Source organism: Scyliorhinus torazame, chromosome 13 (genome assembly GCF_047496885.1).
Source record: "Scyliorhinus torazame isolate Kashiwa2021f chromosome 13, sScyTor2.1, whole genome shotgun sequence".
Classification (NCBI taxonomy): domain Eukaryota; kingdom Metazoa; phylum Chordata; class Chondrichthyes; order Carcharhiniformes; family Scyliorhinidae; genus Scyliorhinus; species Scyliorhinus torazame.
In genome coordinates, this window is record NC_092719.1 from 161,172,736 (window position 1) to 161,198,718 (window position 25,983).

At 43.7% G+C, this 25,983-nt stretch overlaps 1 protein-coding gene across 2 annotated transcripts in view; it reads right to left on the bottom strand.

Moving 5' to 3' along the window:
• The window catches only part of synpra (synaptoporin a), a 556,562-nt gene that overhangs the window by 64,774 nt on the left and 465,805 nt on the right, over positions 1-25,983 (bottom strand). For both annotated transcript variants that reach the window (XM_072472343.1, XM_072472345.1), the window contains one exon: positions 19,613-19,811. In XM_072472343.1, the coding sequence (XP_072328444.1) occupies positions 19,613-19,811 (199 nt within the window). The remainder of the gene's footprint in view (positions 1-19,612; positions 19,812-25,983) is intronic.

Below are 25,983 nucleotides of genomic sequence, written 5' to 3' on the forward strand. Positions count from 1 at the left end.
GGGACTTCGGCCCATCTGGGCCGGAGAATCGCGGGGGCGGGGGGTGGCCCGCCAACCGGCGCGGCGCGATTCCCGCCCCCGCCGAATATCCGGCGCCGGAGAATTCGGCAACCGGCGGGGGCGGGATTCACGCCAGCCCCCGGCGATTCACCAACCCGGCGGGGGGTCGGAGAATCACGCCCATGATCACTATTTCCCAGTGAATATTTTACTTTCAGATTACTAATTAACACTGCTTTATTACACAATACAAGATCTAAAATAGGTTTATCCCTAGTCGGTTCCACAATGTATTGCTCCAAGAAACTGTCATGAAAACATTCGACTAACTCATTTTCTAGACCATTCTTGCCAATTTGATTGATTTCCCCAGGCCACATGAAGATTAAAGTCCCCCACAATTATAACATTGTCTTTGTTACACGCTCAAATAATTTTTTTGCTTAATGCTCTGTTCAACAGTATAACTCCTGTTAGAGGGTTTATAAACTACTCCCTCCAGTGTCTTCTGAATCATGCCATTTTCTGCCCATACTAATGCTACTTCATGATCTTCAGAGGTCAGATCCTTCCTCAGTAAAGTGCTTTTGCTGTTCTTTACTCTCAGGGTTACCTCTCCTCCTTTGCCATTCTGTCTGTCTTTCTGAAATAGTGTTATCATTTTGTAACCTTGTCTCTGTAATGGCGATTAGATTGAAATCATTTACCTCTATTTGTGTCACCCTAGTTCATCTATCTTATTGTAGATGCATTGTGCATCCAGATATCATTTTTTTCCTTGTATTCCCCGCAAAGACCTTATTCACTAATGTACAATTTTTGTTAAACTCTATGTCCCTACCTGTCTCACTCTGCTTGTCTTTACCCACATTGTTATATTGCTCCAATGCCTCAATCTTTCTCTTTGGAATTCTATGTCTCCCTTCATCCTAACTACAACCCTCTCCCCGGTTAATTTAAAGTCCTGTCCACAAGCCAGTAACTACTGGCCAGGACTTTGTTCACAGTCCAGTTCATAGAATCATAGAATCCCTACAGTGTGGAAGGAGGCCATTCGGCCCATCGAGTCTGCATCGACCCTTTGACTCATGTCCCCCCCCCCCCCCCCCACCACCACCCCCCTACTCTGCCTAACCCTGTAACCTAACCTGTACATCCCTGGACACTAAGGTTAATTTAGCATGGCCAGTCCACCTAATCAGCACATCTCTGGATTGTGGGAGGAAACCAGAGCACCCGGAGAAAACCCACGCAGACACGGGGAGAATGTGCAAACTCCACACAGACAGTGACCCAAGGTTGGAATTGAACCTCGGTACCTGGTGCTGTGAGGTAGCAGTGCTAACCACATTCCCACTATGCTGCCCAGTTCCCAGACTAAGTGTAGCCTATCCCAAGTGTAGCCTATCACTCTTCCTGGAGTACTAATGCCAGTGTCCCATGAATCGAAAACCTTCTTCCTACACCGCTCTTTGAGTCATATATTTATTTCACTAATCTGCTTGACCTTATGTTAATTGGTGCGTGGCTCAAGTAACAATACAGAGATTATTAACTTTGAGGTTCTGCATTTGAATTTGGACTCTAGTACCTCAAATACATTTAACAGAACATCTTTCCTGGTTCTACCTATGTCATTGGTTCCCACATGGACTACGGCATCTGGATCCTTCTGCCCGTTCCAAGTTCCTCTCCAGCTGATGTCACAACACATCACATGTCCAGTCGTGGGCAGCACGTTAGCACAGTGGCTAACACAGTTATTTCACAGCGTCAGGGTCCCAGGTTCGATTCCCAGCTTGGGTCAATGTCTGTGCGGAGTCTCCACGTTCTCCCCGTGTCTGCATGGATTTCCACTGGATGCTCCGGTTTCCTCCCACAAGTCCTGAAAGACGTGCTATTAGGTAATTTGGACATTCTGAATTCTCCCTCAGTGTACCTGAATAGGTATCGGAGTGTGGCGACGAGGGGATTTTCACAGTAACTTCATTGCAGTGTTAATGGAAGCCTACTTGTGATAACAAAGATTTTAATTATTGATTTTTATGATATGTTTATGAATGTATTCGTTATTTATTTATTTATTTTAATTAATAAACCCTACTACTCCCAATAAGCTTTACTACTGCTGGTGCAAAATCTTACCACTAATAAAGCCTTAATAGATTGATCAATAAATTGCACCAGTTCTTAAAAGATAAATGAGCAAAACGGGCAAAATAATCATCATCCAATCACTTAACTGGTTCCTTGTGACATCGCGCATTAATTTTCCCCAAGTGTAGTTTGTTAACAGACAGAGCCCCACTACCAGACAGCTTTTTTAAGTATCTGGATCTGCTCTCTGTCTCACCCTGTGTCACTCTCTTTAAAGTATCTGGATCTGCTCTCTGTCTCACCCTGTGTCACTCTCTTTGAAGGCTCTGGGTCCATTCTCTGTCTGACTCTCTTTGAAGTCTCTGGGTTTTCTCTCTGTCTCACCCTGTCTCACTCTTAAGTCTCTGGGTTTTCTCTCGGTCTCGCCCTGTCTCACTCTCTTTGAAGGCTCTGTGTCTGCTCTCTGTCTTGCCCTGTCTTACTCTCTTTGAAGTCTCTAGTTCTGCTCTCTGAGTTGCCTTGTCAGTCGCTGGGTCTACTCTCTGTCTTGCCCTGTCTCATTCTTTTTCAAAGTCTAGGGAGGTTCACAGTAGTGTTTCCTAGGAGTTCATATTAGGACTACTGCTCTTTTTGATATATATTTATAAATGACCTGGACTAAGGTGTAAGGTGTACCAAAGTCTGTAAATGACACAAAATTCAGAAATGTAGTCAGCAATGTGGAAGATAATAATAGAAAATGGAATTCCTCTGCACTTCCCGCCCTTTGAGAAACTGGGGAAAAAAAAGCTTCCCATCCCACCCGACTGCTCATGACAAATGTTTTATGGCTTGAGCAGCGTGTTATAAGGGTTACATGGCTCGATAACAAGCCTAATTGGCTCTTGATTACGTATTTGAATATGGTGGGCGGACTGGCAATTTTGGTACCCACCTAACCCCCTGGGGTTGAGCTTGAGGGTGGACAGGAACATTGTGAGGTGGACCTGCCTCATTTTACATGGCTCGCCTGCCCAAAACATGTCCAGAAGGGACACGTAAAATACAGCCCGTGGTATCGCAATTCAAGCACTAATGGGTTATTATTAATAATAATCTTTATTAATGTCACAAGTCAGCTTATATTAACACTGCAATGAAGTTACTGTGAAAAGCCCCTAGTCGACACATTCCGGCGCTTCTGTGTTCAGGTACACAGAGGGAGAATTCAGAATGTCCAATTCACCTAACAGCACGTCTTTAGGACTTGTGGGAGGAAACCGGAGGACTCGGAGGAAACCCACGCAGACACAGGGAGTACAGACAAGCTGGGAATCGAACCTGGGACCCTGGAGCTGTGAAGCAACAGTGCTACCCACTGGGCTACCGTGCTGCCCATTTTATTATTAAAACACTAATGGGTTGATCTTAACCCTACCTATTTGACAGAAGTCAGGTAGGTAAGCAGTCAAACATAATGATGTGATTGAAGTTGTTACTGGATTGAGCAATCTTCATTTTAACTTGTTCTTATGATAAGGTGAAAAAGGCACGTGTTCAAGCCCAACATGATTCTTCTTTAAATAAGTAGATTGGGTACCAATAACATGATCATGTTCCGACTGCGATTTTAAGTCTTGACCTGAGTATGAAATCCTCTACAACCTTTATACGCAGTAAAGTGAAGTGATGAGAATTAGAATCAGAAGAGACCAGCTGAAGTAAGATTTTACTTTGCGTTCAGAAGGTTGAGGGATGAGTTAATAGGGAGGCATAAAGTGATGAAATGTTCACTGGAATAGGTACAGAGAAGCTATTTCCCCTGATGGGGAAATCCAGAACAATTAGCGCTGGGTCATTCAGGAGTGAAATCAGGAAGCACTTTTTCACAAAAAGGGCAATGGAAATCTGGAATTGTTCCTCCAAAAGTCTGGAAATTTGGGTCAATGGAAATTTTCAAGACTGAGATCAATAGAGTTGGTCCATGGATCAATGACAGGCAAATGGGGTTAAGCCACAGATCAGTCATGATCTGATTAAATGATGGAATAGATTTCCTGCATGGCCTCAATGGTCCTTTGTTCCTAATTCTTCACTAAGATTATGGAAGGTTTTCCCTCTTAATGTCTAATCCCTTTAACAATAGATTCTATGATAGACAATGACAAGCAATCAGACCCCATTTTCTGCTTTTATATTGTGAATATCCTTGCAGCCAATTTAACATCTGTAACTGTCTACAAAGTCAATTTAGCAGCCAGTTAATGCTGAGTAATGCTGATGTACATTTCTCATGTGGTTGGTAAGTTTTATTCATGCTACAAACAATTTAATGCCTTTGCACAGCAGGAGAAAGACAAATAAAACTTATAAATCCACTAATTAGGAAAAATTTTGCAAAACTGCGAATAATTATAGGACAAGAGATGACAGGTGATTGAAATGAGTACTGTACTCCTTTACATTCTGCAATATTATCTTTTACATAATTACAACACTTACTGTAGTTTAAGGCAGCTGATGGGAGAGAGAACACCACTCAGAGTTACCACTGACAGAAAGTGTAGGCTTGTTCTGTGTAATTATTTTTAATGTCTGTCATATAATCAAATTATATGTTAATTCTGCACAATTTAGGGAACGTACTTTCAAAGAACATTCTGCACCACTCTATACAGAGTCTGATGTTAACGTCTTCTATACTATCATAAAATGTTGTGAATTTTGATGCCTTATGGCTGGCAGAAGAAGGGAATAATGTACCTAGAAATAATGGAAATGACATGGTTTCTCATTCGCGTCATCACTGTGACCCTGTCAATCCTCCCCCCAGGCCTATCACTGAGCAGGTGGACAGAATACTGAGTTAGTCCATTTGAAATACAAATGAGGTCCTGCACAGGACCTGACTTGCCACTTTAGGAGAGCACTTTGGTTGGACCATGCGCCACACATGCTCTATCCGGCATAAGCGGCACGGTAGCACAGTGGTTAGCACTGTTGCTGCACAGCGCCAGGGGCCCGGATTCGATTCCTGGCTTGGGTCACTGTCTGTGCGGACTCTGCACGTTCTCCCCAAGTTTGCATGGGTTTCTTCCGGATGCTCCGGTTTTCTACCACAGTCCAAAGATGTGCTTATTAGGTGAATTGGACATTTTGAATTCTCCCTCAGTGTACCCAAACAAGCGGTGAAGTGTGGCGATGAGGGGATTTTCACAGTAACTTCACTGCAATGTTAATGTAAGCCTGCTTGTGACAATAATAAAGATTATTATTATTGTAAGCTGGTACTCCAGTGGAAGATGATCCCACAGCAAAGTGTGTGGATTTTTGCAGCACTACGAAAAGAGGCTGTGCTCTTTCAGGTTCTGAAAAAACACTGTAAGATGTTGCCAGCCCCCTTCTCTTGTCTCTCTGCTCCACTGCAGCCACTGAGGTTGCAACAGGCCAACATTCTTGCGGCCCAAAGCCAGCTGCCTCAGGTCACCCGTATGGTGTTCACAACGTGTTGGGCAGAAATCAGGCACATCAAATTTGGTACTGATATCTTTACACATTTTTGAAGAGAGATCTGATGGTCTGCTATCATGGTGCCCCAGGAAATTTTGATTTTGGATATGTTTTGCTACATTTTATTTTCAAGTGCGCTGTGGTTTGGTATTTGAAGCCAAAGTAATTTATTCTGAATTGCCTCTTATAAATAAAATGTCAACTAGAAAGCATTTGTTATGAGTCACAATTGACCGGTTATATCTGCACATCCGAAGTGAATGCAACAAAGAAGCCTTACACGTAAACAGGTGTCACAACTGAAGGAGGTGATCATTAAATTAATAATGAAATTGTAAATTATCACATCTATAGGCTTACTTACAAAATCATGAAGTTATTGAAACGGGCATCAATAATTTTACAAAACGATTGATGGAAACAGAATAAAACATTTTTTCATTATTCAGAGGTCTTCTGTTCCTCCAATGATGAGAATTAAAACAAAAAAGGAAAATTTCCATTCGTAATCACAGCTGATCTATGGGGTCCAAGTGTTAGAAATGCACCCAGAGGCTGCTGCTTTGAAGTATCTAATTGGATAGCATTGAAGCATCAAAGGCTCCTGTGAGCCTCACCAGAACTTTCTGAAACATGTTAACTAATCAGCAGACAATGATCTGCAGCACAAAAGTTGTTAAATATAACATATCTTAACTATTGCAAGTGACAGAAAAGTATGCTATTTTTTTGAAATACATGTTTAGCTCTTACTTCATCTCTATCGTTCAATGGCTTTTGGGACAATTCTCAGTTTGCTGCTGATTTTTGTTATTCACTTGTTTGGCCCATTCTAGGGAGTCGCTTTAACACTCTGGGATGCATCCCATCAGGGCCAGGAGACTTGTCTACCTTTAGCCCCATTAGCTTGTCCAATACTACCTCCTTAGTGATTACAATCATCTCAAGGTCCTCACCTATCATATCTTTATTTCCATCAGTCACTGGCATGTTATTTGTGTCTTCCACTGTGAAGACTGACCCAAAAAACCTGTTCAGCTCCTCAGCCATTTCCCCATCTCCTATTATTAAATCTCCCTTCTCATCTTGAAAAGGACCAATATTTACCTTAGCCACTCTTTTTTGACTTATATATTTGTAGAAGCTTTTACTATCTGCTTTTATGTTCTGAGCAAGTTTACTTTCATAGTCTACCTTATTCTTCTTTATAGCTTTTTTAGTGGCTTTCTGTTGTCCCCTAAAGACCTCCCAGTTCTCTAGTCTCCCACTAATTTTTGCCACTTTGTATGTTTTTTCCTTCAATTTGATACTCTCCCTCACCTCCTTAGATATCAACGGTCGATTTTTCCCCTTTCTACCGTCTTTCTTTTTTGTCGGTATGAACCTTTCCTGAACACTGTGAAAGATCGCTCGGAAGGTTCTCCACTGTTCCTCAACTGCTTCACCATGAAGTCTTTGCTCCCAGTCTACCTTAGCTAGTTCTTCTCTCATCCCATTGTAATCGCCTTTGTTTAAGCACAAAACACTAGTGTTTGATTTTACCTTGTCATCCTCCAACTGTATTTTAAATTCCACCATATTGTGGTCGCTCCTTCCAAGAGGATCCCGAACTATGAGATCATTAATCAATCCTGCCTCATTACACAGGACCAGATCTAGGACCGCTTGTTCCCTTGTAGGTTCCATTACATACTGTTCCAGGAAATTATCCCGGACACATTCTATAAACTCCTCCTCAAGGCTGCCTTTACCAACCTGGTTAAACCAATCGACATGCAGATTAAAATCTCCCATGATAACCGCTGTACCATTACTTCATGCATCCGTTATTTCTTTGCTTATTGCCTGCCCTACCATCCTGTTACTATTTGGTGTCCTATAGACTACTCCTATCAGTGACCTTTTCGCCTTACTATTCCTGATTTCCACCCAAATTGATTCAACCTTGTCCTCCATAGCACCAATATCATCCCTTACTATTGCCCAGATGCCACCCTTAAACAACAAAGCTACACCACCGCCCTTACCGTCCATTCTATCCTTTCGTATAGTCCGATACCCTTGGATATTTAACTCCCAGTCGTGACCATCTTTTGACCATGTTTCAGTAATGGCCACTAAATCATAGTCATTCACGATGATTTGCGCCATCAACTCATTCACCTTATTCCGTATACTACGAGCATTCAGGTAAAGTACACTTATGCTGTTTTTTATGTCTTTGTTATGAATCCTAACACCTTGATCAGTAACTTTTCGCAAATTATTTTTCCTCTTATCCTTTCTCCTAATTTTCCTTGTCTTTGAACCCATATCTCTACATTATAACCTGTCACGTAACCTGCTGCCTTGCTCTCCATTAACCATTATACTGTCCATAGCTTTACCCTTCCCTTCCCCCCAACTTGGTTGTTTAAAGTCCTTGTGACCAACCTATTTATCCTATTCGCTAGAACACTGGTCCCAGAATGGTTCAGGTGAAGACCGTCCCAACGGTACAGGTCCCTCCTGTCCCAGTACTGATGCCAATGCCCCATGAAATGGAATCCCTCTTTCCCGCACCACTCCTTTAGCCACGTGTTAACTTCCCTAATTTTCTCAACCCTATGCCAATTGGCACGTGGCTCGGGTAGTAATCCAGAGATTATAACCCTGGAGGACCTGTTCTTTAATTTAGTCCCTAGTGTTTGATAATCCCCAAACAGGTCCTCTTTCCTAGTCTTACCTATGTTGTTAGTCCCAACGTGGACCACAACAACTGGATCCTTCCCCTCCCTCTCCAAAATCCTTTCAAGCCAATCAGAGATGTCCCTCACCCTGGCACCGGGCAGGCAACATACCATGCGGGACTCATGATCTGGCTTACAAAGGATGCCATCAATCCCCCTAATTATAGAATCCCCTACAACTACCACTTGTCTTTTTGCTCCCCCCTCTTGAATGGCTTCCTGTACCACAGTGCAGTGGTCAGCCAACACATCCTCCCTACAGCCCTCTTCCTCATCCACACAGGGAGCAAGTACCTCATACCTGTTGGACAAGGTCAAGGGCTGAGGGTCCTCAACTCCTAAACTCAGGATCCCCTACCTGCCTCCCTTGCAGTCACACCCCTCTGTCCCTGACCACTGACCGAATTAACAGTACTTATTCTACCGGGTGTGACTGCCTCCTGAAACAAAGCGTCCAGGTAATTTTCCCCCTCCCTGATGTGCCGCAGTGTGTGCAGCTCGGTCTCCAGCTCATCAATTCTGAGCCGAAGTTCCTCAAGCAGCCAACACTTGCTGCAGATGTGGTCACTGACGGTCTCAATGGGATCCACCAGTTCCATCATCATATAGCAACAGCACATCACCTGTCCAGCCATATTCAACGAGTTAATTAATTTAAATAATTTTTTTCTTTTTTTTTTAATAGAACCTCAAGGATAAACCCGAACACCAACAAAAACACAGCCCTCTCTCGCCACGCACCCAAACTCAGTCACTCACCTAAACTCAGATGCACTCTGTTCCAATCAGCACTCCATGACCAAAGGCGCTCCTGCCACACCTTTTGTACCCTGTGGGCGTGTCAGCATTTTCTGACCATCCCTAATTGCCCTTGAACTGTGTGGCCTGCTCAGCCATTTCAGGTGGCAGTTAATGGTCAACATTGCTGTGGGCCTGGAGTCACCTGTAGGCCAGACCAGGTAAGGCCGGCAGATTCCCTTCCCTTAAGGACATTGGTGACGCAGGTGGATTTTTACCACAATCATTGATTGCTGTCAGGGTCACCATTATTGAGAATAGCTTTATATCCAGATCTAATAACTGAACTTAAATTTCACCAGCAGTCATGATGGGATTTGGACCCGCGTCTCAGAGTTAACCTGGACTACTGGGTCATTCGCCTATTGGCATTACCATTCTGCCACCATCTTTCTCTAACCAACAAGAATCAGTCACAAATTAGAAACTGGCCTTAAAGTCATTGAAAATTTCAAAAATGTAGTAATGTGGTTCATAATAATTTTCAGGAAAGTATCAATTCTCAGAGGGGTCCTAAAACAAGTGTTAGCCCCTTCTCAGTACATGCAAGGAGGCAGCCCTGGATTTCTGAAAATTGTATGAGGCTGGTAGTTTTCCAGTGGCCCTGGGCAATTTTCCACATTTCTGGGTAGATGTCAGTGTTGTAGCATACTGATTTTCCCCAGAACAAAGTCTGTGCTGTATTCTAAATGCACAAGTGCGCCTCCTACACAATAAAAAAATATTGTTAATGATTCAGAGAATTTCTGTCCCTCCAACGATTAGAATGAAAATGAAAATTTTCACGCAGAATTACAGGTTATCTATCTACACTGGATATGGAGTAGCTGAAAAATCAGACACAGAGTTCAAAGTGCTAGAAATGCACCCACTGCAGCATATCCCAATTTGGCAAAATTAGTGTATGATTGAATGGCTGAGATGGAGAAGCAACACAAGAGAAGGCAAAATGGGAATGCACATAATAGAGGTAAAAATGCAAAGGTGTCTCCAATGTGAACCCAGTAGGGAAGAGGGCAAAGGGAAGCGATTACACAAGAGAGTAGGAGGGGGAGCTGCTCTATTTTCCTGGTTGCTTCTTGTTCATAATGTGAATGGTTTGTCAGCATGAAGCATGTTTCCCAAAGGCAACTTACCAAGTGAGAGTTGGGAATTCAGTTGCCTCATGTAGATTATGAATCCGCATCAGGTTGAAGTGAAGGCGAGGAAGTGGAGACTGGGGATGAGAAATGGTTAGGGCAACACCTTGTCATTTCAGATTTAGGTCATCTAAATTCTCCTGACCAGGTACGTACTTGTGTCAAGTCCTGCATACCTATCAACGCTGTGCTCACTGATGTGCGCTGGCTCCCACACAAGCAATCCCTCAGTCTTAAGATTCTTATCCTTGTCTTCAAATCACTCTTGGGCATTACCCCACCCTATCTTTATAATTACCTCCAGATCTAAAATCGTCCAAAACATCAGAGCTCATCTAATTCGGACACCTTGAGGATCACTGATTTAAATTGCTTCACCATTGGTGATCATGCCTTCAGCTGCCTAGGCCAAAATTTTCGGAATTTCCTCCTTAAACCTCTCCACTTTTCGATCTCTCCTTCCTCCTTTAAGAAGCTCCTCAAAACTTACTCATTTGATCACGTTTTTGACCATATGTTCTATTATGGCCCTATGTGACTAGCTTCTATCTACCACCCATTATATTATGATGATTTCCCTCATCCAAACTAGGCTGCATGAATCTCAAGGTGTCAAACAACACAGGATGATTGGAATAAATAAAATACTCTCTGTTTGGAAAAAGCTCTTTTAACTTGTGAAAGTCACATGGTGACGGAACCATTTTTGTTATCTGCTTTTAAAACCAACAAGAATGTGCTTTCAGATAGAGAGTTCCACCAAAAACCATCAAACAAGTTGCAAGTCAGCCAACAGCCAAGGTAATTAACCATAATATCTTGAAAGTTGGAGACCCCATTGGGGAGAATGACTCCCCAATATATTCTGGTTAACGTTAATATGAGAACCAACCCCCAAGCTATTTGAGTACCAGAAACCTCACAGTCTGTTGAGAATCATTTTCTTACAAGAACTTCATTTCAACTTAAACATCAACTTTGTCTAAGGAACTACAGGCCTGCTACAAAAGAGACTGAAATACTTATTGTTGCGGGATGTTGCTCACAGATCGGTGTGTCTTAGAAAATGTCTCGATTGTCTTCTGCAGGTTAACTGCGAGTCTTTATTGACTACTAAAAATATATACACATATACAGTAAAGAATTCAAGTTAGGAGTTGTCTCTATACTTATGTCTATATACATCTCTGTACAACACCACACCAGTCCTTGGATCTGGGTCATGTACCTTACATCACTGTGTGGGCGGGATTATTCTCAGTACCACAATAACCCTGTATGTGCCAGATCCTTGTATTATATTTTTAAGCTGTAACAGTATATTACCTTCATCTATACCTAATCTTTGTCTGTGTGAGAGTTTGTGCGAGATTACTGAGTTGATTGTTGTGTCAAATTTGATGACAAGATTGTGATAATAAATAAAATTAAATCCACCAAATGTCGGAATGAATGAATTGGATGCTAACTCTGAGAATAAGCAAGCACATATCTCTTACATACAAACATGCTGATCATGGGCAGAAAAAGTAGCACATAAATTGTGTCTGTGACACCAGGATGCAAAAATAGGACTCATCTTCCCATTTTCCTTTGTGCAAAATCTGGCAGGAACCACACAAAATCAAGACTGAGGAGCAGGGATAGATCATCTGACTCCTCGAGCCTGCTCTGCCATTGGATAAGATCTGATTGTGGTCTCAACTCCACTTTTCTGTCTGCCCCTCATAATCCTTGACTGCCTTGTTGATCGTAAATTTATCTAACTCAACCTTGAATATATTCAATGACCCCATTCCACTGCTCTCTGGGGAAGAGAATTCCATCGCCTTCCGCTGAAAAGAATTCTCCTCATCTTAGTCTCAAATGGGAAACCCTTAATTTTTAAACGGTGTCTCCTAGTTGTAGACTCCCCTACAATGGGAAACATCCTCTCAGCATCCGTTCTATTCTTCCTGCCAAAGTGGACAAGTCCACATTTTCCCACATTATATGTCATTTGCCAAATGTTTGTCTATTTACCTAATCTATTTAAATACCTTTGTATACTTTGTATGTCCTCTTGGCAACTTACTTTCCAACCTACCTTTCTCACATCAGCAAATTTAGCTCCCATGCATTTGGTCCTTTCATCCAAGTTATTCATATAAATTGTAAATAGTTGAGGCCACAGCACTGATTTCTATGGCACTCTACTAGTTGAAGCTTGCCAATGCAAAAATGACTCTTTTATCCCTATTCTCTGCTTCCTGCCAACTAACCAGTCCTCTATCCATGCTAATTTGTTACCCCTTACACGTGTACTCTTATTTTGTGAAGTAACCTTTGATATGGCACCTTATCAAATGTGTTTTCAAAATCAAAGTACACTACATCTACGGGTTCCCCTTTATCTACCTTGTTTGCTATTTTCTCAAGAGTCTCTAATAAATTAGTCAAGCAAGATTTTGCTTTCACAAAACCATGTTGACTCTGCCTGATTTTACGATGGTTTTCTAAACACCCTGCTACTAAATTTTCAATAATGAATTCGAGCATTTTTTTCTATGACAGACATTCAGCTAACTGGTCTATATTTTCCTACTTTCTGTCTCCTTCCTTTCTTGTGTCACATTTGCGATTTTGCCTCTGAACAATCAATTAGAATTTCCATCCTTATTGATAAAATAGTGGGGAAAGTTTCAATGCAACACCTTGGTTCTTTAGCTGCACCCACAGAAGCTGGACTAAACTGCCCCAGCAGATATAGTTGGGCTCCCTCAGGTCTGTGCTCCTGGAGGTTGCGAACCATGAGCATCGCATGAATCTTTGATTCGAATCATAGAATTTACAGTGCAGAAGGAGGCCATTCGGCCCATCCAGTCTACACCAAACCCTGAAAGAGCACCTACCTAAGCCACACCTCCATCCTATCCCCATAACCCAGCAACCCCACCTAACCTTTGGACACTACAAGGCAATTTAGTGTGAGCAATCCACCTAACCCTCAAATCTTGGACTGTGGGAAGAAACTGGAGCACCCGAAGGAAACCCACGCAGACATGGGGACAACATGCACACTCCGCACAGACAGTGACCCAGGCTAGGACTCAAACCCGGGTCCTTGGTGCTGTGAAGCAACACTGCTAACCACTGTGCTCCCGTGTCGCTTGAATGAGCTGAAGCTCCCATCTTCCCATATTGCAGCCAATGAGGGAACACCTCATAGAATCATCAAAGTGAGTAAAGAGAATTTCAATTAGACATTAAGGGCTCACTAGGACAACAAATAGTGTACAGATATTGTGGTAAGTTATCAAAACAATAATGCAAAGTGAAACAATTCAGTAAGCTTTAAGGTACTGATGGATAGAGATAAGTGCAGTGCTCAGGTGAAGGTGCTAAATTTGCAGAAGGCAAATTACAACAATATTAGGCAGGATCTGAAGAATGTAGATTGGGGGCAGATGTTTGAGGGCAAATCAACATCTGGCATGTGGGTGGCTTTCAAGTGTAAGTTGATAGGAATTCAGGACGAGCACGTTCCTGTAAGGATGAAGGATAAGTATGGCAAATTTCGGGAATCTTGGATGACGAGAGATATTGTGAGCCGAGTCAAGAAGAAAAAGAAAGCATTTGTCAAGGCCAGGAGGCTGGGAACACACGAAACAAGTGTGGAATACAAGGAAAGTAGAAAGAAACTTAAGCAAGGAGTCAGGAGGGCTAAAAGGGTCACAAAAAGTCATTGGCCAGCAGGATTAAGGAAAATCCCAGGGCCTTTTATACATTTATAAAGAGCAAGAGGTAGGTAGCCAGGGAGAGGGTTGGCCCACTCAAGGATAGGGGAGTGAATCTATGCATGGATCCAGAGGCAAGGCGAAGTATTAAATGAGTACTTTGCATCAGTATTCACCAAAGAGAAGGACTTGGTGGATGATGAGTCTGGGGAAGGGTTTGTAGATAGTTTGGGTCATGTTGAGATCAAGAAGAAGGTATTGGGGCTCTTGAAAAACATGAAGGTAGACAAGTCCCCAGGGCCTGATGGGATATACCCCAGAATACTGGAGAGGCAAGGGAGGAAATTGACGGGGCCGTGAGAGAAATCTTTGTATCCTCACTGGCTACAAGGGAGGTCCCAGAGGATTGGAGAATAGCCAATGTTGTTCCTTTGTTTAAGAAGGGTAGCAAGGATAATCCAGGCAATTACAGGACGGTGAGCCTACGTCAATGGTAGGGAAATTATTGAAGAGGATTCTTCAAGGCAGGATTTACTCCCACTCGAATTAGCGAGAGGCAACATGGTTTTGTGAAGGGGAGGTTGTGAATCACTAACGTAATCAAGTTTTTCGAGGAAGTGACGAAGATCATTGATGAGGGTAGGGCAGTGGATGTTGTCTACATGGACTTCAGTAAGGCCTTTGACAAGGTCCCTCATGGCAGACTGGTACTGAAGGTGAAGTCGCACGGGATCAGAGGTGAGCTGGCAAGATGGATACAGAACTGGCTCGGTCATAGAAGACAGAGCGTAGCAGTGGAAGGTGTGTTTCTGAATGGAAGGCTGTGACTAGTGAAGTTCCTCAGGGATCAGTGCTGGGACCTTTGCTGTTTGTAATATATAAAATGATTTCGAGGAAAGTGTAACTGGTTTGATTCGTAAATTTGCAGACAACACAAAGGTTGGCGGAATTGTGGAAAGCAATGAGGACCATCAGAGGATACAGCAGGATATAAATCAGTTGGAGACTTGAGCGGAGAGATGGCAGATGGAGTTTAATCCGGACAAATGTGAGGTAATGCATTTTGGAAGGTCTAATACAGATGGGAAATATACAGTAAATGGCAGAAGCCTTAAGTGCATTGATAGGCATAGGGATCTGGGTGTACAGGTACACAGGTCACTGAAAGTGGCAATGTAGGTGGAGAAAGTTGTCAAGAAGGCATACGGCATGCTTGCCTTCATCGGCTGGGGCATTAAGTTTAGAAATTGGCAAGTCATGTTGCAGGAATATAGGGCGGGATTCTCTGATCCTGAGGCTAAGTGTTGACGCCGTTGTAAACGCTGTTGCGTTTTACGATGGCGTCAACAGGCCCCTAGGATCAGCGATCCTGCACCCTACAAGGGGCCAGCACGGCACTGGAACGACTCACGCAGCTCCAGCTGCCAATACGGGCGTCAAACGGGCGCCGCGGGTCTGTTCATGCGTGCTACGGCCGGCGCGAACTCGCGCATGTGCGCTACTTTCCTTCGGTGCTGACCGATCGGCGGGCCGGCTTGTCCTGGTGGGGGCCTATGTTCCTCCGCGCCGGGCCCCTGTAGCTCTCCACCATGTTGAGTCGGGGGCGGCGCGGAGGAACATAGGCCCCCAACAGGACAAGCCGGCCTGCCGATCGGTCGGCACCGATCGCGGGCCAGGCCACGATGGAGGCCCCCCCTGGGGTCGGATCCCCCCGTACACCCCATCAGGCCGCCCCCGCCCCACCCCCCCACAGGATGAACGTGAGCTCCCGCCGGGTAGGGCCACTCGGACCAACGTGCGCAGAGAATCGCAGGGGGGCCGCGCCGACCGCGGTCACCGGAGAATTGGCGGACCAGCGTCGGAGTGGCGTCACATGGATCGCGTGAATTGAGCCCCCCCCGGGCGATTCTCCGACCCGGCCCGGGGTCGGAAAATCCCGCCCATAGTGTTCAATTCTGGTCGCCACACTATCTTCTGGACTGTAAATTGTATAATTCTATGATACCAGAAGGATGTGGAGGCTTTGGAGAGGGTTCAGAAAAGTTTTACCAGGATGTTATCTGGTATGAAGGGCATTAGCTATGAGGAGAGGTTGGAGAAACTTGGTTTGTTCTCACTGGAATGACAGAGGTTGAGGGGCGACCTGATAGAAGTCTACAAGATTATGAGGGGCATGGACAGAGTGGATAATCAGAAGCTTTTTCCCAGAGTGGAAGACTTAATTACTAGGGGGCATAGGTTTAAAGTATGAGGGGCAAGTTTTACAGGAGATGTACCAGGCAAGTTTTTTACACAGAGGGTGGTGGGAGCCTGGTACTCGCTGGAACCCGTAGCTGAAGCAGATACTATAGTGACTTTTAAGGGGCGTCTTGACAAATACATAAATAGGATGGGAATTGCGGGATACGGTACCCGGAAGGATAGGGGTTTTTAGTTCAGATGGGCAGCATGGTCGGTGCAGGCTTGGAGGGCCAAAGGGCCTGTTCCTGTACTGTAAGTGTCTTTGTTCTCTTTGTTCTTTGTATGATGCGGGTGTCACTGGCTGGGCCAGCATTTGTTGCCCATTCCTAATTGCACTTGAACTGAGTGGCTTGCTGGGGCATTTCAGTTGTGGTCAGTGAAGAGTCAACCACATGGCCTGCTGCAATGTTCCAGTGAAGCTCAACGCAAACTGGAGGAACAACATCTCATCTTCCGGTTAGGCTTCCTACAGCCTTCCAGCCTGAACATCGAATTCAACAACTTCAGATGATCAGCTCTACCCCACCTTGACCCATTTGTTTTCATCCCATTTCATTTTAACTGTCTTTTACCATTTCTTTCTTTCTTAATATATATTTAATTCCCCCCCCCCCCCCCCCAATCTTATCCACCTTTCCTTCACCTTTCTCCTCTTTGCTTCCCCCTTCCCCTCCCCCCACATCTGCAGTTCATCCTCTGATGTTAGTTTCTCTGCTGTTTGACCTTTCACATCTTTTGTCCTCTCTGGGACTGCCATTAGCACTCTTTCCCCTTGGTTTCTGTGGCCATCAGCACCCGGTTTCCCTGGGTTTCTGTGGCTATGACTCATCTTTCATTCTCACTCCACAGTATAAATATTTCCTACTTTCTCTGTCTGTTAGCTTTGACAAAGAGTCATCGGACTCGAAACGTTAGTTCTTTTCTCTCCCTACAGATGCTGCCAGACCTGCTGAGATTTTCCAGCATTTTCTCTTTCGTTTCACATCGCTGTGTGGGTCTGGAGTCAACTAAATGCCAGACCGGGTAAGGACGGAAGATTTCCTTCCCTGAGGGGCATTCGTGAACCTGGTGGGTTTTTACGACAATCGGCAGTGGTTTCATGGTCGTCATTAGACTTTTAGTTCCAGATATTTATTGAACTCAAATTTCACCATCTGCCACGGTGGGATTCGGACCCAGGACTCCAGAGCATTACCCTGGGTCTCTGGATTGCTAATCCACTAGGCCACTGCCTCCTCAGCTGAACCATACTTCAACTATCTGGTGCAAAACAACTAATGCTGCAGGTAACCTTTAAACTGTGTTCACTTCCTCTTCATCATTCATGTTGTTACTTATTGCTTCCTCGTCAAGGAGAAATGGAAGCTTTGTTGTGTTGTTCTCTCTGAGAACAAGACAATATTATTATAAATTATCTCATGGGGCACTCCTTGTGGTCTCTATAGGCCTGTGTTATCAGAATGGTGGCCTAATATCCGACCATGTTTAAATCATAATTTCTTACAATTAAACATTGGGAAGACTGAAGTTATCGTGTTCAACTCCCACTATTGATTCCATCCACCTCATCCTGAGTCACTATTTCAATTTCAGCATTCTATTCAATCACGAACTGAGTTTCTAACCCATAACCTTTCCATCAGAAAACGCGACCCTTTCTACATTTGTAGCGTGGCTAGCCTCCATGCCTGCCTTGGTTCACCATCTGCTGCTGAAACCTTGATCCATCTTTTGTCATCTCGAGATTCGAATTTCCAAAGCTATCCTAGCTGGGCTCTCATTCTGTTCCCCTCTACACACCAAAAAAGTTCAGGGTAAATTCAGGCTGCTCCAAGTGGGCCCTTGATCTTTTCAGCATCATTATTAAAAACATCTGCCACACGTCGGCAGCCATTTAATTTCCTAAGAACAGAAACAAATAGATGAATGAAAAATAAGGCCAACTTAGGGTAAACCAAATCTGGAAAATTCCTCGACAGACTCGTTAGGCAATCAAAACTATTTCAGCAGAACCCTTTGACCATGATTTGTATTGTTTATTATTCACCTCCCTTTTGTCTTCTGTGATCTCTGCTTCGCCAGAAACTGGTCCTGTTCTCTTTAAATCTGCTCTCACTGCACAAACCAATAGCTTGTTCCATTGGTCTACTAACCATCTGCGCATTCAAACTCTGCTGTCCATTTCTTCTCCTGCACTGTGTTCCAAGATTGGTTTCTGATACCCAAAATCTCAAAATTAATATACTCATCATCATATTTAAATCCTTTCATTCGTTTTATTCCTCCCTATTTCTGTAATCCCCTGCAACCCACCCCGACCAAAGCTTCCCCCACAAAGGTATATTAAGCGGTTAGGGTCAGGAAGTCACACTGATGTTTTAATGACGCTACACAAGCCCAATTTGTGTGTATTCACAAGGCTTCCCATCCGATGCCAATGAAAGCCCGGGCCACCAGGAATTCTCTCTCAGGAGGATCAAGCAAGCTCTGCATCAGCGTACATTGCGCAGGATGAACTGAAACTCAGCTTGGGTTTTGGCTACAGCTTTACAAACGTGTCAGTCAGAGAGTCCATAGAAGTATCAATAACAGAAGCTTCAAACACTTCTTACCGCTTAATCTTGTGCAAATAAACATTGAGACATTGACAAAGGTGATCAAAGAACGAACCACTTCTAACCACATAAAGATGTCAATCAAGCAAGTCAATAGTTCTGTCCCGCTGTCAAAACAGAATTCCATTGTGATAATCCTTTTATGAGTCTAGGCTTTCAGCCAAACATATATATTGAGGTTTAGCCATTACCCACACCAGCAAAAATTGGGAGTGCTCGTAACGGGGGCAGGAACCTTGGAATTGGGTTGTGCCCACCATCTTAAATGCCTCTGTGAAAATTGGGCCTTCTCTTCGAGCTCCTACTGGCATGTCTTTCACAAGACATGGTGTAGTAAGAAGAAAAAAGTTGCCCCTCAAAACCCACAAAATGATCCTTCGTATAAATACAGAATTCAAGTAAACTAAAATGTTTTAATATTTTAATCCCTAGTGTGTTACAAAATCATGACAGTCACATTTTAAATATATTCCCAAAGGCCCAAGGAATTTAATAATAATAATAATAATAATCTTTATTGTCACAAGTAGGCTTACATTAACACTGCAATGAGGTTACTGTGAAAAGCCCCTTCATCTTTAGAATCAGAAATATACGGACGACTGCAAACTTAATCATTTGGTTCACGGTACATTCTGAGTGATTTCTAAAATAGGCTGATATGGCCCAACTTAACACAAAGCTAGAAGAAATGTAGAAATCATAGAAACCCTACAGTGCAGAAGGAGGCCTTTCGACCCATCGAGTAAACAGATATTTTTAACCGTAAAGATGTATATGCTACTTACAATCAGAGGACCCCTGTTGTTTTCACGATATTTATTCTGAAAGAAGATATAAACAACTGTGGCTGCAAGCGAGTAGAGGAATGCAAAGACAGCGATGGTGACAAAGAACTCAGCAGATGAAGAGTAGTCGCCTATCAGAAACAGCCTCTCCTGCTTTTTTTCTTCACAAGTGGGTGCATCAAAGTACACTTGGTGTAACCTGGAAACACACAGAAGTATCACCATTAGTTACAGCTTCATTATCTTTTTGAATCTTTACCTGGAGGTATTTATCAGCTACCCTATAAAATCATAGATCATAGAATCCTCTAGCTACAAGTTTTTTCACAGTACATATAACTCAAATGCAGCATTATTTTAGTTAGAATACATTGCTTACATCACTGTGACAGCCAGTGAGTTAGAAATGGGGAAAATTTACAACGAACAGGTGTATTTACAGAAAACAACACTGCAAACAAAGTCTGTTTAAGAAGAGTCTTGATGAACTGCAGCAAACAGAACGCATGCATCATTGAAACTGCTATTCTCCCAAGTGTAAGCTGCTTTCTTCAGAAAAATGCAATGACTTGAGGATATTTACATTTAAATTATGCACATAAAATCATTCCCAGTTATTTAGAGTAATGAGATCTCCGGTGTATGATTAACTGGGGAAATACTCAAGTATCTCCATTCTGGCAGGGAATAATGGTGTTACCTTATCAGCCACCTTTCTCAGGCACCTTTATTTCCAAAGTACTCACGTGTTAATAATTGCTGACTGTTAAATTATAATTTTTAAATTGACTCTAAATTTGAAAATATGAATAAAGTTTCAAGCAACTAATAACGTTGCCTCAAATAGGGAGGATAGAATTTGGGTTTGTACAAGCAATTTTATGATTGTCAGAGAAGACAACTGTCCCTGTAAGTGCTCTAGACTTTGGAGGTAAGTTGCGATGAATGACCTTACTGAAGGTATATGGCATAACTCAGGGAACTCTTATCTGTGAAGGAGATCACTACTGTGAGAGATACATTCAGGCAAGAAGCTTGTTCCTGAGAATGGCCTGGTATTGAATTCTGTCTTTACTTGAAGATTTGGGCCTGATTTTTAAGGAGGAGCATATTGTTCAGCTCCCTCCTGGAATGAAAATCAGTGCTGCTACAACTGACACTCAACAAGGCTGCCCTGCAGCAATAACACGCTGCTGGATCAAGAATGAGGTGCATGAGTGGGACTTCCATTCTCACTGGAAGGAAATCCCACCCTTGAAGGCTGCTGGCCGATCAATCAGTCCAAGCAGCACCAGAACTCAGCAGTCGGTGTTGCTGTGATTGCAAGTAGGACCTCGGAATAAGGCGACATGGATCCCGCAGAAGGGAAGTTGGGGGTAATGGATGGGAGGGATTGGGTAGCCTAGGGAGTGGGGGGAAGAGGGTGGGTGGGCATGTTTTGTATCTCAAGCGGGGAGGAACAAACAAACTCAGCCCCACAATTCACAGATGACAACCTGCGGGTTCTGGTACAATGAGTGCCCAGCGTGATGTCCAAATGCTGCGAGATGGAAGCAGGAGGGCACCCCACCAGACATAGAAGGCATGGACAGAAGTGGCAGCGCCAGTGAGTGGGCGTAGCATGGTGCGCCACACCTGGCTGCAATGTCAGATATGCTTCAATGATTTTCTGCGCTCCGCAACGGCGTACCAACATGTCATGCACTCAGTATGGATGGCTTGGAGGGTAAGGTTTAATAAGGGTCTTCTGGGGTGAGAGATGCATCCAGGCAAAGGGCACATATTCTTATGCATGCCACGGGTGGGAGATAGGGCCGTACACCTTGAGTGTATGGAAGGGTGAAGAGTCCCATTGTGGCCAGCACTTGAAGTGGGTTCCTCAGGTAGGGGGGCTCATAAGGCAGCAAGAGAACGTTTGACTGGTTGGAACACCTGTTCATATTCAGGACAAGAGAAGCCATAACGTGCACGAGTGCAAGTGCACGGATTGTGGTGTGCCCGACTTCTCATTCTCTCACATCCAAGATGGATATACTGGGCCTCGAAGCCGAGCAAGTGGAAGGTCCTCAGGTGTCAGTGAGGCAGAGGTGGCAGAGGTGGCAGAGCGCAGTACGAGCTCAGTGGGCAGAAGAGAAACTGGGGGTATGAGCAGGAAGGTCTGTGTACTGCCATCTCTAGTTAGAAGGGCAAAACCAGAGATCCCACAGATTGACCAGTCTGAAACCTAATTGAGAAACGTGGGCTGTTCAGTAAAGATACTGATGAGCTTGTACAGACACTCAGTGAGGATGTTCTTGGCGACATTATCTGTTTCTCCTTCAGGAACGCCATCCTCAAACACACCTTTGACCCCAAGAAGCACCCCATGCCACCCGAACGGTAACTAACGAGTGGTGCACATGTGTCACATCCACTCTAAGCATCAAGGACCGCCACAGCTACAGGCATTTCAGTGCGTTATAGCATGTCCACTCAGTTGAGATTGCACTATGGTGAGGGAACATCACACTAACTGGCTGAGCTGGCAGGGGCAGAGATTGTCGAGCCCTCCAGTCATCAGAGGATGCTTGATGGTCTGTGTGCCATGGCTTCTGTCTTGGAGGCGTTCCTGTGGAGCTTGAGCAATGTGTTGGCCCCAGGCACCAAGCACTCAGCCTCCTCCATTGAAAGAGTAGAGCCTCCTCCATTGAAAGAGTAGTGGCTTTCATGGAGAAGCTATACCAGGAGCCGAATCAAGGGTTCTTGGTTTGCAATCGAACCTGCAAGCCATCATACAGGCAGTGACCTCAGGAGGCCATTGTCAGTATGGGAGATGGATGAGGCACCTTAATACGATCCCAGACCAAACCCCAGCATTTGCTAGAATACCTCCCATTAACTACATCATATCTATTCGACCAACTGGGTTATGACCATCTTGCTAAGGCTAGCCACAACCCCTCAATGATCTAAACCCCAAGAACCTCCTTTCTATAAACAAGATGCTATTCGCACTATTTAGCTAATCACTATACATGATTCGAATGAATGATCATCTCATTTTTACAATGCTTTAATTGTCCCTTCTGTAGCCACAGTTTCTGCCTATATTTTAAACCAGCGTTTTAAAAAACCTTGCTGCAGTAGTGAAATACACTCAGTAACCAGGCTTTTAACCATTACTGCATCAGATACATATAATGCAATATGTATCTGAAATTCCCACATTCATCACAAGCTAGTCTCTCTGTGCTAGGTGGCCACCCATCACTGGTGAGCGGAGAAGTGAAGGCGGGCCTCATGCTGTTGGGTGAGCTGCCTGACTGGGTCAGAATAAATATCGTGAAAACAACAGGGGTCCACTGATTGTAAGTCTCCTCTCTGGGTGCTAGGAACAAGGCGGCAGCCCCTCCGCCAGTGACCGCTACATCTTCTGAGACTGTGTTAATTGAGGAGTGCCCAACCATGTCTCTGTGTGTGCCCTCCCAGGATGAGCCATTTCAGGCTCCATGGGCCAGAGAACAACCACCAAGGTCTTCTGGACCAGCAGCAGAGTAGAGTCAGCAATCAGCCTTCAATGCTGCAGCCAGCACGGGGGAAGCACTGAGATGTAGCACTCACAAGTGTAAGTTTAAGGCATGTTGGGCACAGGATGGATTTTCATGGGTGATTTCCATTAATTTCATCCAAGTGTTGTGGCGTGTTGTGTGCTGTTTTTTGCCTGGTAGTCTGCAGAGCAGATTTTTAAAATTGTGCTGTGATGACCTGAGCGACCTTCATGTTTGCCATGGTGCCAGCCTCATCAGATCCTTATACTGGACTGCAGGGGCAACAAACTTTATTAGAGAGATAGTGAGGCCAAACTGGGCTCCGTGCATTGACTTATCCGACATGTGTGTGAACAAAGTGGTGCCCTTGCATTGAGAATGCCTTGGTAACCTGGATGAAGGTTCATTGAATTTGTGCCCCCCTAGTATCCAGTCCCCTTGAGGATTGATCAATGCTGTCTCCTTGCTCTCACCCTCGACCTGCCCAGGCTCCTCATCAGAGTCATCAGTGAAGTCTCTTCCTCAGAGATATGTGGACCTGCCTTGGTGTCCTCATTGTCTAGTGGATCCCCTCTTGCAGTGACAGATTATGCGGAACACAGCACACAATGATGATTGGTGACATGCGTGAATACATTTGACAATGGATTTTATGTGGGTTTTGCACTGGGAGTCACAGTTACTGGAAATCAAAAACAATGTGGCACCCTCTACATGGGATCAGGGACATGTTAACAGGGCATACAATAGATTGTCTTCATCACCATTCAAATTGATGAATCCTTGAGACACAAGTTGAGATTTAACTCAGAACCATTCACTTCAGAGTTAAAATTAGGCCCACAGTACTGAACACTGAAAATATAAGTTAGAATCTTTAATTCAATGGCAAAATATGTGCAGAAAACGAGATAAAGAGAGGGAAAGAACAATAGGGTTAAGAGAGTGATAAAAGAGAACTTTTTGTTCATTACACTTTAAAAAAAAAACTACAACAATAAATATAATCTGAAGACCCCACACTTGTAAAATGTATTTTCAGTGCCAGAGTGGCTGATATCGCGTGTGAAAGCATCACTTACACTTATATGGGCAATAGTTTTTCTGGTGCATTGAATGTGTATCCATCACATTAGCAATCCACCTTCATACTCTTCCATGCTGAGTTTCTTGGCCGGATACCAGTACAGCACAACTTCCAGAGGTTCTGAGCAACTTTGACAACAATTTCTGATTTCTGTGTTTAATTGTGTGTGTAGTCATTGAAAGTTGCTGTCTAATTTACCACGCCTTAATAGTGTTGCAAAATCTATAAATACTACTGCAAAATCCAACCAGTATTGTTTCTCCCAGTTTTTCCATTTTAAATGTGAACAGACGTCATAATGGTTTTTGTACAATGACCAATCTTTTGAGCAGTTAAGCTAATTACACACTATGAGGTCCAATTTTATACAAGAATAATTTCTCTGCTCCGTAGAGGAAATTTCATAAAAAGGGGATAATAATTGAACACAATTACACAGTGTGCCTTTATTAGCTTGCAAAATATGTCTCATACAGACGCACAACTTGAAACAATTCATCGGCGACAGAATGTTGGAAACATTTAAAATGGAAGCCAGAGATTTCTGAGGTCGGAGATCGGTTTTGTGCTGGAAGGAGGGAGGCCAGAATTTAGAGTTAATCTGGAAATTGTTAAAGGTTCTACCTCTTTGTATCCCACAGATGGCCCAGCATATCATTATGCTGCACAAATGAGAGAAAGTCATCATTTGATATTCTTGCTCACTTATGGCTTTAACAACACCAGACCAGGGACATCTGCTAAAATTCTCAGCAGAAGGAAACTGAGGAATTAAAAAATGTTAATCTATTTCCAAAAGCCCATAATGCTGCAGTAAAATGCTGCACTGAAATACATTCCTCCTCCTCCTCACCCTCATTGAAACTGGAAATGGCACATGAGCCTGCCAAAAATGTTTAAATGATCCCAAACCTAGAAATCTGGATGTGGTCAAAGCCTTAGGGGCATCCATCCTGCTCCATATCTAATATCAGAGTTCACCAAGTATAACTCCAGCCTCATGTTGTTTTCCCACAGCTCAATTGTGGTGCAGGGCCAGTGCTTCATGCTACTAGTATGACAGGACTACCTTCAGATGATCAGGATAGCAACACCCACATGTCGCCCTGCCACCTCCTTCACTCCTGTACATGTGGCAGTAAGAAGTCAGGGTCAGGCCCTGTTCATTGTGCAGCAGGTCCACTTGAAAAGCTGCAGTGAGATGAGGGCTGTCGTCACCATGAAAGGTTCTTCTATACACACAGCAGTCAGTCACTGCACTCAAATGTGATCCTTAAGCAGAAACCAGGAAAAGCACTAGATTAAGATCAGGGATTTAATGTGATTTAACATGATAGGAGGCAAGAAGCACTCACATTATGAATATCAGTGCATTAAAATTGTTCTGTATAGGATCTTCTGGAAATATCTGGAAGTCACTTACATTGGGTAAAATAAGTGACGTCTTTGCGAATGGCCTGAAGATAACAGAATCCATATGGAATAGATGTAGACAGGATTGTCGACTGTGTGTTCTTGTGTATATTGTGATAACCTGTACACATGAAGTGATGTGCCGGTAACGTGGGAGTTCTCTCCAACACGGCCACGCATTCAGCATTAAGAACTGCTAAAGAATGCTCGATACACCATTTAAGTCGTTAGTCCTTTGTCATCATTTCCATACAATCCAGCAACTTTACATGGTGTCAGGATCTGGCCGAGATGGCACAATGCCTTTGTCGCATTGACCCGCTCTTCTTCACCAAAACAATCAT